Here is a 12,257-nt window from a genome sequence, read left to right as displayed (position 1 = left end):
ATTAAAATATCAATTGCCAGACGCGGAGCTGGGACATCGATGATGGCCACTAAGCGCATTAATTTAATGCTCTCAACAGCTGGCCACGCCGTGCATAAATAAAATGTCATCGCATACCAAACCGTTGCGTCTCATTCCATCCGGAGGTGCAACGTTTGAACGCTGTCGATTTCGATTTGGATTCGGATTCGGTTTCGGATTCAGATACAGCTACAGCTACAGCTACAGCAACAGATACAGATACAGATTCCGTTGGCGATGACAGCACTTTCGCTCGTCGCGCATAATTCAATGTCGCAAGTGGCAAGTCGAGTGGGGCCAACTTATGAGCGACTTGCACTTGGCTTGTAAATCAGTCAGAAGATAGCAGCTGCATCTTCGGGCCGGTTGACCTTTAGCTGCTATATGGCCTGCTATTTTTAGCCACAATCGCGTAATCTTTAGCCCGTACTTCCAGTTCGACTCCGACTCGGAGATGGAGCCTTTTGGGGCCTTATGAAATTGTGTCAGGCCGGCCATAAATTGCCGGCTTTTGCTGCTTGCCCCAGGTGCGAAGCGGACACCTGAAGCCGCTGCAGAAAATTACGGCTATGTCTGTGGACATAAGACACTTTGTCGCCGGGGCATTAAAGGGATTTGGATTTTGAAAATGAAACCACACGGCGGATGGAGTGTCCACAAACACCACCACCTCCACCTCCACCTCCGCGTCCAGCTCCTTCTCCTTTTTCCATACTGGCCCTGACACCCTTTTTGCTTTTTGTGCAGCCATGAGGTGGGCTACTCCAATTGCAAATTGCAAAATGACAGAGAGCTTACTTTGCATTGTTTCGCCCGGTTGACAGGCTGAATTTGTTGGCCACTCCGGTTGCGGAGATCGCCGCCTGGATTCCAGATTTCAGATTTCAGATTAGCCTGGCATGGCCAACATTTTACCCAGGTCTCGACGGAATTATGCCATAAATAGTTTGGAACGACCACAGCTGTTGGTTTTTAATTAAATGCTTGCCGGCAAGTGGCAATGATTAGACACTACAATTGCACAGAAAAAAATATTTACATAATGCGAGATCTTTTGTTTAAACTTTAGATTTACATTCAAGGTAAGGTTAGATTAGATAACGTATTCAAGAGAAATGAGGGGCTTCCTTGTTAAGCAGGAAAACATTGTGTTACACATCCAATATGAATAAGAATTAGATTAATAAGCAGCAGTACATATTTTTAGCAATATGTCTTTTATTTTGTGCTGTGCATTAAAACCCATTGGAGAACCTGTCGTCGCGGCCCACGTTTTAGCAATTAAGCAAAACGCTTCGCGTTGAAAACTGGGTCAGCCTGCAGGATGACGGCGAGTTAGTATCTGGCATCCGAGTTAGCAAAACTATCTATTCGATGCTGGATGGGCGAATGCGAATATCTGCAATGTCTGCGTTTGCGGCCCACGCAAAATAATCAAATAGAATGATGGAAAATTAAATGTACAAATCATGTTTACGACTTGTCGTCAGTCTGCCCGAAAAGACAGGCGGCACAGCGGCGGTCTGACAGTGGGCGTGGCACTACTCATGCCAACTAATTGTTGTTCGTGGCTTGGCAAAATGTTGCCCAACCAGGCAAAAAAAAACCGAAGAAAAGGGGAAAAAACCAAGAGAACCCAGGCCACATTGACACCATTCGCAATTAGGAGAAAAGTGCCCCGTCGGCTACTGGGGATATGCTGCATCTGGATGTGGATGTGCATGTGCTTGAGGATGATGCTAGTGCCAGGAAAAATCTAAATAGCTGAAAACCGGTAGCCGCAACGTGGGCCGCGCAGTTTTGTCTTAAAAAGTTAATTGCCTGATTTGCTCAGCCTCTCTACGCCGGGAAGTGAGATGTATGGGCTGTTAGGATGTTAGGCTGTTGCGCTGTTGGGTTGTTAGCCAAATGTGCTAAGAGATAATCACATAAACAGTGGCCTTAATGAAGTTTGGCCAAGACGAAGACGAAGCGAGGCATTCACACTCGCGCGTATGGAGTTGCAGATGCCTGGTATTTTTTATATTTATATTTTTAGAAGCCACATATAGAATGCGATACCGGCTTGAACTGCAATTTGCAGGCCATCATTAAAAGTGCCTGCATGCACCATTGACTGTTGACTGACGCGATCTGTAATTTATGGATCAAGTTCCCCCTGTCGATAATGTTATTAAATCCGCAGTTGTGAGCGCATTTGATTAATTGAACCGTTTGTGAGAAATGATGAGCGAGCCACGGAATGTTCATGCCAATTGCCGTTGACTCGGGTCGTTGTTCTGCCATGTTGCAGCAGTTGCTGCCTGCCGCCTGCCTCATGTTGCCTCATGTTGCTTGTTGCCTGTTGCCGCTTGCTAGTTGCCTTGCGGTTTTAGCCATGTTGCGTTGGCATATCAATTCACATGTCAGGCCGCCAGGCAGGCGAACAGCAGCAACCTACTTATTTATGCAGCAGACCAGGCCAAGTAACTCCAGCTACAGTTCCAGGTCCAGCTCCGAGGCGAAGCTTTAGCTCCAACTTCGTTTCGGACGGAGCCAGAATGCACACACTCTGACTGATGGCCACGTTCTGACTGGGTCTCGTTGGCCATGCATCCTGGGGCTAAACAACTCAATACATCAGCTATCCCCAATGCCGCACCGTCCGCTGTTTGCCCCGGCATAAATCATTTTATGCAACAAAATTATGGCAAATATCGGGGGATTACGAGCATGTGTGCCGCGCAGGCCCATCAACATTGCAGCACCTCGGTCGCCGGGGATCGATTGTTGGGTTGGGTCTCCAGAATGGCTGGGGTGGGGGCATTAGACACCGCCCACTAGCCACGTGCTTACGAGGTTAAGAACTCGACGAGACTTATCATCCAAATTAGTCATCACGCTGTTTGCTTGCTTTCATATAAAAATTGCGTTCTAAATTCATTGGAAACTTGTTCTCGTATAAATTATAGTACCTTCTAAGGAAACGGATTTTTGTTTGTTTATTTCTAGATTTAAGTGTACAGTTTTTTAAGAATGTGCACTAAAGTTCCCATTACCTTATTTTCGAATTGCAGGCAGCTCCACCGAATTGGCACCCTCGCTGCTGGGCATCTACGACACATTGACAAACAGCTTTGCCGCGGGGGGCGTGGCAGCTGCTCCCACTGCGACATCTCACGAATCGAAGGCATCCAGCAGCGGCGACTCGACGCCCAAGAGGAGCAACAGTAACTGCAGCAGCAGCAGCAGCACTGGCTCATCGACTGGCAGCTGTTCGAGTGTCCCCACCAGCGATGACCAGTCTGCTAGCTACACGCTAGCCAGCTCCAGCACTCATTTGGGCCACCAGGAGCCGCCCGCTCCACTGGTGGTTGCGGGCCTGCGGGACGAACCGGATGGCGCTCAGTTGAGCAGGTTGGTGCAGCGCAGAAGCCAGGAGTCGCAGATTCACGGCAGCAGCAGCAGCATAGCCTCGAGTGGGAGCAGTCGACGGGGCAGCAACATCCGCATCCTTTCGCCCAATGTTCATAGAATCATCACGCACTCGGATATTCAACCAGTGGAGGCGGTGTCCGCGGAGGCACTGAAACAGCATCAGCAGCAATCCCAGAGGAGTCCCACCCAGGGCAGGTATATAAAGACCGGTCATAGCGGAACACCACCAGCCGCTGGTTCCGCACCCAAGCTGAAGCTCTCGCACATACCGCTGTCCAAGATCACCGGCAAGTTGTCCACCCAGTCTGGCAGCGAACTGGTGTCGACCTTCGATTCCAGCAACGAGTATTTGAACTCGGTGGCCTTCGCCGCTTTCGAGAAATCCAAGCCGCAGGACGAGGATCGGACGCCAACGAACAAATCGGTACCAGGCACTCCCTTCCATTTCGATGGGCATCCGTTTCAGGGGCGAAAACTAACCCTACCACGGTACGATTCACAGCAGAGCATCAAGCTGATCGAAATGGAGCAGCTGGCGGCCACCAGTGCGCAACTGTTGCATGCCAAGCCTGCCACGCCCGGAACTCCGGCCACGCCCACTCCCAGTGCAACCAAAGCCAAGGAGTTTGTGTGCAGTGAGCCACTGAGTCCCGTGGATATAGTGGACACCATTAACTTCGATCTGGTTGCGCAGCATATGGAAAGATTGACTCTGGCGGATCCAGGAGATTTGGATCCCAGGGCGGAGCTAATAGAAGCGGTTAACAAAACACTGGTTAACAAGCCACTGGTTAGGAGCTCCTCCGCCGCCTGTGCCTCCACAATATGCAGTTCACCGCTGTTGACCTATGCCCGCACCAAGAGTTTGGGCGCCAAGGCCAGCACTTTGGGCGGTGGAGTGCCTATTAAGCTGCCCACTGCCGAACAGCTGGCCGAGCTGGAGGAGGCCAACAAGTTGTCGGCGGAAAGTCTGGACAGGCTCACCGATATCAAGCCCAAGTTTGCAGCTCGCCTAAGTGAGCTGGCTAGGCTGAATAACCGCCCACTGTCCTCCTCCTCCATTTGCTCCACCTCCTCCAGTTCCAGTTCCGGTTCGGACCAACTGCTCAATGGAAAACTGATGGCCACTTCCTACTTGGCTAGCGTAGAAAGTCTGGCGGAGAGTGAGAACGAGCTGGGCGATCAACACCATCCGCCGGCGATGAGTGTCCTCGAGAAAACCTGCCTAGAGATCGTAGACTCGGAGCGAAGCTTCGTCGAGGATTTGGGTCAGGTCATCAAGGGGTAAGTACACCACTAGCTTCACTTTTCGTTCAAGTACCTTACATTTAATTTTTTTTTTAGATACCTGCAGGACTGGAAGGAGCGTGCGTGCCTGCGCGTAGACGAATTGCAAATACTCTTCGCCAACATTGAAGAGATTTATGAATTCAACTCAATGCTTCTGCAGCGACTTATCAACACGGGAAGGGATCCCGGGAGGATCGCCAGGTGCTTCATTGACCTGCGCGATGGCTTTGATGTGTACACAACCTACTGGTGAGTGGATGGTAGAGTATATCGGTATATCTCAACAAATCCCTGGGAGCAGTTTAAGGAGTCCCTATAAATGAAATCCTGGAAACTTACCTAATATTTATTGAAGTGAATAGTGATAGTGGCCTACTCCTGACCTAGTTGAGTATTCTGGGTGAGATCTTCGCTCTGGCTTGGCGTGTTCGCTCCATCTTCGATACTGTTTTTGTGACCATAGCCGTTTGCCAAGAACGGTAACGACGGCCAAAACGATCTCGATAGGCTAGGAGTTAGCTAGCAGCATGACACGAAACAAAACGCCGCAAAACGCCAGCGATGGTGATGTCGATGGCGATGGCGATGGCGTCTCTTGGCAATCCAAGCACGCCATGTTCCATTTAAACGCGAACGTTTACCTGGTTGCGATGCCAATTTGGAGAGCGGGATGCGATGGCAGCGGTTTGATTTGTCGCCTCCAATGACACGCCGCATTCATCATCGTGCCTCCCACTGCCCAAAAACTGACCACACTGCTCCCAGCGACTTATTTGAAATTCAGATTTAATGCCGACCATGATGAAGACCTAAAGCACATGTCATAAATCCCGATTCCCCACAGCACAAGCTACCCGGAAGCCATATCGTTGCTGACCAAGTTGCTGCAGGCCACGCACACGTACTCTCTGCTTGCCTCCACGCAGAAGCTACTCCAACATCGCCTGCCCCTGGGATCCTACCTCCTGAAACCGGTGCAGCGCATCCTCAAGTACCATCTGCTGCTGGACGTAAGTGGGAAGAGTGGGTGATCCAAGTGACAGTCCTTAACCATATTCTTTTCCATCCAAACAGAGCCTGCGCAAGCACTGCGATGTGAAGGAGGTGGTCGAGGCCCATGTGATCATGCGCCAGGTGGCGCACAACATTGACCAGGTGAAGCGAAAGCAGGAGCAGCAGAGTCGCGTCAAGGAGCTGTCCGGCATTCTGGACGGCTGGCTGGGGCCAGGTAAGTGTGGGAGCCACTTAAGCATCTTCCTGGCCACCAAACTAAACCCTTTACCCTTACCAACTATAGAGCTCACTGTTCTGGGAGAGTTGCGCCAAGAGGGCCTGCTGATGGAGCAGCACAATAAACAGCGCCTGGTACTGCTATTCGCCACCATGCTGATCATCACCAAGCAAAAGGAGGACGGACGCCTTCAGTTCAAGACTTACATTTCGGTAAGTTTGAATGCTTCTCCGATCCATGAGTCATTTTCGTAATGCAACAATCTTTCAGCAAAACAATCTGATGCTGAGCGAACACTTGCCCGGTGAACCGACCAGCTTCTATGTCATCCCCTTCGACGAGCCGCGCCATCAAATCAAACTGACGGCTCGGAATCGTGACCAGAAGCGCATCTGGACGCAGCACATCAAAGGTGTCATGCTGGAGAAGTTAGACATTCCGATGCGCGCCAAGGAGCTGGTCTATCAGCTGGGCAACGAGGAAGGTGAGTGCTTCCCACTTGGCTAACTTGGATAGCACGGCTTAGCCGCGGCTTGGCTCTAGGGCTCTTGCTGTTTTAGTTTTTTGTTTTTACTTTGTTTTACTTTTCGTTTTACCCCCTCTTCCCACCGTTTGTGTTGTGTTTTTTGTCATGTGGCCAAAACACTTAACGATTTGGATTGGGGACTGCACGAGATGATGAAGTGCCTAACAGTTATGCACATGCGGGTACTTGTTATAGTTGGGTAATGCCTGTCGGCCTGGAAGAAGGAGAGCCACGCTGAGAAAAGTGCAGCGAAATCGAGTCGTTTATAAGAAATCTTTCCACTAACCTAAACTAATATCTGAATAACTAATTGGACGTAGTTTGAAAGTAGAAGCTCAAATTATTTGAACAAGAATGAAGTGTTCTTCAAGCACAACTAGTTAATAGTTGAAATAAGAAACATTTTCTCTCACTGCATCGTTTGTCGAGGCTCTCCTTAATCGACCGACCACATGGAGGACTTTCGCGCGGTGCACTTATGATTCGCACGCTCCAGCTGCGACCAAGTGACATAACCAAGTGGCAAGCGAGTCGCTAGCGAGTCGCTAGCCTTTCGCCAAAATCGTGCCAGATCTGTCGACGCCTCGGCGGCGGACTGATTTATTACTTGGGAGCGATGTAGGCGCATTTTAATTGCGGACCTCGGGCGCCCACTTTCCTGGATCGTTAGGAGGTTTTGGCCCACAAACTACCGCGCTTAGTTGGTGTCCTACTCTTGTACTAATTCAAATTGATCTAACTTTACTCTACGAAATGCTATATGTTTACCGTTGTAGTACTACCAGTGATGCATTCTAAAACTAAACACCCCAAAACAAAGAAACGAAAAAACTTTGACTAGTGCTTAAGGCGTTCTAAGGCTAAATCCCCACACCCAGAGACTGATAACCCACCAAAAAAAAAAAAACAATAAAATCCGATCAGACAGAAAAGAAGGGCTAAATAGACAACTGTAAGCCCCCGTACATCTAGTTGTTAAACATGCTAATCGTAATCGTAGTGTTCGCTAAAAGTAACTCTGGTGTCCAAAAAGCCTAGTAAGTATTGCGAGAACCGTACTTGGATTGCTAGCTTTAATTGGCCTTCTAACACGAACGGGGTCTGTGTTTTGTTTGCATGCATCCTAACACCAAACACATAATCGTACTGAGAACGCCACTAACTACTAACCAGCACTAACTAATCAATCAATCCCAAAGACCGCATGATCTACAGCTGACTGATATCTTAGAATGCATTCTCACTGGTGTTTGTTTTTCGCTCACAATCCCCCACCACTCACCCCATCGCTTATCATTGCCTGTGAACCACTGAATCAGATCTTCACTAATGGATTGTCCTTAAACGCAGATCGCACGCCAGATCGCAGCACATGGAAGTGGAGCCTTCACTCGGGAAGTAACTCGACTCCAACTTACCTGGAGCGAAGGAACGCCTGCCGGAGGAGTGAGATACGCCAGCGGAATTCAAAGTTCAAGCGGAAGACGGTGGCCAACTCCAGTTCCTTTGACAGTTTCAATGAGTCCTTGGAACAGGAGGAGGAATCGATTAGCCAGGCGAAGCCCTCGAAGCCACTGGCCAGAAATAACAGCCTAGACGATACTGCTCTACAGAAACTTGCTGCTGCTATGAGATATCGCAAAAGAGATGCTGCAGTGAAGGAGGAGACGAAGACGCCGGTGAAGGAGCCTTGTAAGTGCGACCAGGATGCGAAACAGGACGAGCGGATTGAACCGTGTTCCTGCATTCTGCGGGATCAGCGCAGTCGCAGTGCCAAGTCACAATCTCCTGTCTTCAGCTACAAGGCACTCAAGGAGCGCAGCAAGTCGGTTCCCCGGATCGGAGGCTTTAGTTTGGACGAGGAGGCTGAGAGAGAACGGGAACAGGACGAGGATAGCGCAGCCTCTCTGAGGGGCAGCAAGCCCGATCTTAGCGAGCGCAAGACCAAGGGAAAGGGATTCTTTGAAGTTAAGCAATACAACCACAAGACGATGCCCAAAAAGATAGCCAATTTGAAGAAGCAACGAAGTAGCACCACCAAGAGCTGCTCCAGGTTCTACATGGATCTCAGCGAATTCGATAGCAGCAGTTCGACTGTACTCAAGATAACCGAATCCACCGAGGAGCTGCGTCCAGATGGGGAAATCGAACTGGCCCAAGAAGCCGCCACTCTGGATGAGTCCACGCAGGATCAGTATTACAGCCCAGATCACGAGACGGAACTACTGTCCCCAGCAGAGAAGTCAAAGCGAGATGCACAGATTGTCCTTGATTTGCTAAAGAATAGCAAGGAATTTGAGAGGATCTACAACAAGCAACAGAAGAGGCGCGAAAGTCCAGTGAGTCCCGTGAGTCCCGATATAAGTCGTGGTCCCATTCTGCCGCCTCCGCGTCCACCATCGAGATCTCCACCACCCTTGGAACTGGAGGAGCAGGAGAAGAAACCAGTCGAAGAGGTGGATTCAGTCAGCGAGGAGCCCATTTACGAGACTCTGCTGCGCAATGTCCATGTGCCCTACAAATTCTCACCGGTGTTGGGCCGAGCCAAGTCCTCGCAGATACTGAAGAAGCGATCAAAGACTGCTCCCGCAGCCTCACGACCGGAATCGGATTACGTGACCCTAGTCTACTCGCCCGAAGGAGTTCTGCAGCGAGTGGGCGAGGAGGTGGTGCAGAGGGATAGCTGCAGTTCCTCCACCACTTCGACATCCTCAAATGGATCGGGGTCCACGCTGAAACGAGACAGCCAGAGCACAGTGATCAATCTTTTGATGGAGGCGGCGCAAGAGCACGAATCACGTCCCTTGCCGAAGAATTCAGTTTCAGGATCGGAGAGTTCTCTGCTGCCACGGGCTCTGAAGTCCATAGACAATCTGAGCATGGCCTTCGGACGCTCCAACCGACCGCCGGAGCGCCGGGTGTCCGATGTGAGCGAGATGTGCCGTCAGAGTGTGCTTCATCGCCAGGGCAGCGAGGCGGTGGGTGAGAGAATGGCCCATGTGGATTACGCTGATCCCAAGGCTCTATTTGGACTGGGGGTCCTGAACCACTCGGAACGTGACTCGGTCTTCTCGCTGACCTCCTCCTCCAGTGACAGCATGTGCGAGCAGCAGCGCAAGCGATCCGGCGTGGGCGCCACCTTCGAGTATGAGCAGCAGGTGGAGGATAGCTTGGAGAATGATTTTCGCGACTCGGCCATTTACAGCGATGACAACGAGAAGCGTTCCGGGGACTACGATGTCCATCTACGCCGTCCCAGCAGTCCGCCACCACCACCGCCTCCGCTGGGGCCGCGTCCCCATCAGCCACCACAGATTGCGCCGAAGCCTTCCAAGGATCAGCTAATCCAGCAGCGATCGGGCGTCATCGTCTGCCAGTCGGCCTCCCGCAGCTGGGTGCTTCAGCAGATTGAGAACTTCAACAAGTAGAGGATCCTAGTGATGCACAGACGAGCCGTTGTACACGACCCATTGCCATAAATGAAATTCCTTTATTATTTCTACATGTACATAGTTATAAGTGTCTGATACACACTTTGTATGCAATGCTAATCTTAGATAGTATTAGTCGACTGTTTTATATTTAGAGCTTAGTTGCATAACCGCAGAGTCATTTAATAAAGTTCGTAATCAATTTGAAAATTTTAACGCTGTGTAACTTTCAATTTTGTTTTGGGATCGCAAGGATAATAAGCAACAGCGTATTAAAAACGTTTTAAAGGAGTTTGAAAAGTAACATTTCTTGTAGCGTACTTTTACAGCGCTGTTATCTAAAGTCTACATGTTAACATATATGATATTATTTGACATGTTACCTAGAGGCTGTCAAATGTATTTTACTTTGATGTACCATTTTGTTTACAACAAAAAACAGCTTTTCACCTTTTGAAAAATGGTTGAAAAGCTTTGTTTTTAATAAACGATAAAAACTGACCAAAAGTATGCAACTATAAATAAACATTGAGGAAGAATATTTACTGCCAAAAGGTAAGCACTAAAAATTTTTCAAAAATAAGTTTAAATCCTTAAGGTAAACCTTTGTGAATCTTATTTAAGGGTTTGATTTGATTGGGATAAATGCCTTAATAACTATACATTTTATGGTGCGCTTTTTTATATAAAATATTTAATTAAAATTTAATCAAAGCTCTTTCTTTAATTATTCAAGCTTATTTAAAATCCTTTTTGTTCTAAGTCAGATTGTTTTGCAAACACTCTCCTATTCTTCGAAATCATGACTAGCATCAGAATATTATCATAATTCAAACTCATTTGAATGTTAATCCGGTTACCTGCTAAATGGTCTGATTGACAATCACTCGCCTGATAATTACGACAAAATTAAATTTATAATTCAAATGCCAGGACCGGTCCGACATGTTCCATGGCGTAATCCACTTATACAGTCCGGAATATTTTTGGGTGAAATATACGGCAGTGCAGCAGCTTTCCACTGATTATGCACACTTTGACCATTTCTCTGGAGGTTCCGCCATTGAACAATGATGAAAATCAGGCTGCCATGTGCCATTGGCGACCGTTAACGTAATCTGCCGGAAAATTAATTGCGATGTGTATCCACACATATCAACAGTGTCAACACGGTGTTTCTACCTTCAAACAGCAAAAATCCACGTTAATTTGTGTTTGCATAATTCATGAGCCAAATGACCGTGCAATTATGAGTCGCCCACTCAAATCCGCATTCGTGCAAACAGTTTAAACTATTTAACGCACTTGGAGTTGGCAGAAGTTCAAAAGTATCATCCGGATATATACCATTTGGTTAAACTGAACAAATGTCCTTGACAGTTGAATGTATTTAATGGCGCAGACCAGAAGCCACAGGATGCAGCTGAAGCCAGAAGGCCAAGCCGGGTTCACAGCTCATTTCATGGGGGCAAGGTCGAGAGTGTCTAGGCCAAAGACCAACTCCATCCAACAGACAAGCATAGTCGTTCAATCGGTTTGCAGCTGAGTTTTTCAGTACCAAGGGAGCTTCATTTTCCCCAACGCCCCGAGCATTTTACCAATCGTGAGCTGACTGCATTATGTTATAACCCCGTTGGCGTAGAGGTCGCCTTCACATTTTTTGTTCTGTGCCACTAACATCGCAGGCGAGCTTACCTGCTCACTTTTTGTGGAGACAAGAAAAACACACTAACTTACACACAGAATTTCAATTTCTTTGACACGTTTTTGTTGCCGTTCGTTTGCAAAACGCTCAACAAGTGCCAGGATGCTGAGCAGTGGAGCCCGAGTATCTACTACAGGTTGACGTCCACTCAAAGAAAATCTATGGTCACGTCTTTGTACTTAAGCAGCACCTATTATGTCTAATTATAAGGACACTTAGATAGTTAATATAAAATTACCAAACTTTTAATTTGATAAATATGCGTTCTTGGTAATTACACAAAAGGTGGTACATTAAAGCGCTTATACCTTCAACTCCTCCATTCTTTTAACTTTCACATAAAATATACTTGGGATAAATTTTAACTAAATATGGCTGTAATGGTCGCTTTCCTTTATTAAAAGACAATACATTTGGAGCATTTTAAAGCCGATTTCAAGTCACTGAGGATTATTTTTATAGGAACATCATATAAAGTGGTGTATATATTTTTAGCAGAATAAGTGAATGATTTATGTGATTTCCTCTTCTGGAAATATGCTACAATGAAAGGAGTGTGAATTATGATTGATTGGCAAAAGTAATTAGCCCATCGTTGAGTTTGTTTGCAAACCTTCGAAGTAAGAGTAATTTATT

At 47.8% G+C, this 12,257-nt stretch overlaps 1 protein-coding gene across 3 annotated transcripts in view; it reads left to right on the top strand.

Annotated features, from left to right (window-relative positions):
* GEFmeso (Guanine nucleotide exchange factor in mesoderm) overlaps nt 1–10,127 on the top strand; it is a 57,659-nt gene extending 47,532 nt beyond the window's left edge. For 2 of the 3 annotated variants that reach the window (NM_176223.4, NM_137499.3), the window contains exons 2-8: nt 3,078–4,722; nt 4,783–4,977; nt 5,573–5,738; nt 5,803–5,956; nt 6,026–6,171; nt 6,230–6,443; nt 7,836–10,127. In NM_176223.4, the coding sequence (NP_788403.2) occupies nt 3,078–4,722; nt 4,783–4,977; nt 5,573–5,738; nt 5,803–5,956; nt 6,026–6,171; nt 6,230–6,443; nt 7,836–9,913 (4,598 nt within the window). In that variant the 3' untranslated portion in view covers nt 9,914–10,127. Of the gene's footprint in view, nt 1–3,077; nt 4,723–4,782; nt 4,978–5,572; nt 5,739–5,802; nt 5,957–6,025; nt 6,172–6,229; nt 6,444–7,261; nt 7,523–7,835 lie in introns of all 3 variants that reach the window. The other variant, NM_001274146.2, reaches the window with a different exon arrangement.
* The last annotated feature ends 2,130 nt before the right edge of the window (nt 10,128–12,257 follow it).

This window comes from Drosophila melanogaster, chromosome 2R (assembly GCF_000001215.4).
Source record: "Drosophila melanogaster chromosome 2R".
NCBI lineage: Eukaryota > Metazoa > Arthropoda > Insecta > Diptera > Drosophilidae > Drosophila > Drosophila melanogaster.
The sequence above is the reverse complement of the archived record's forward strand: the minus strand, read 5'-3'. Positions and strand labels throughout refer to the sequence as shown.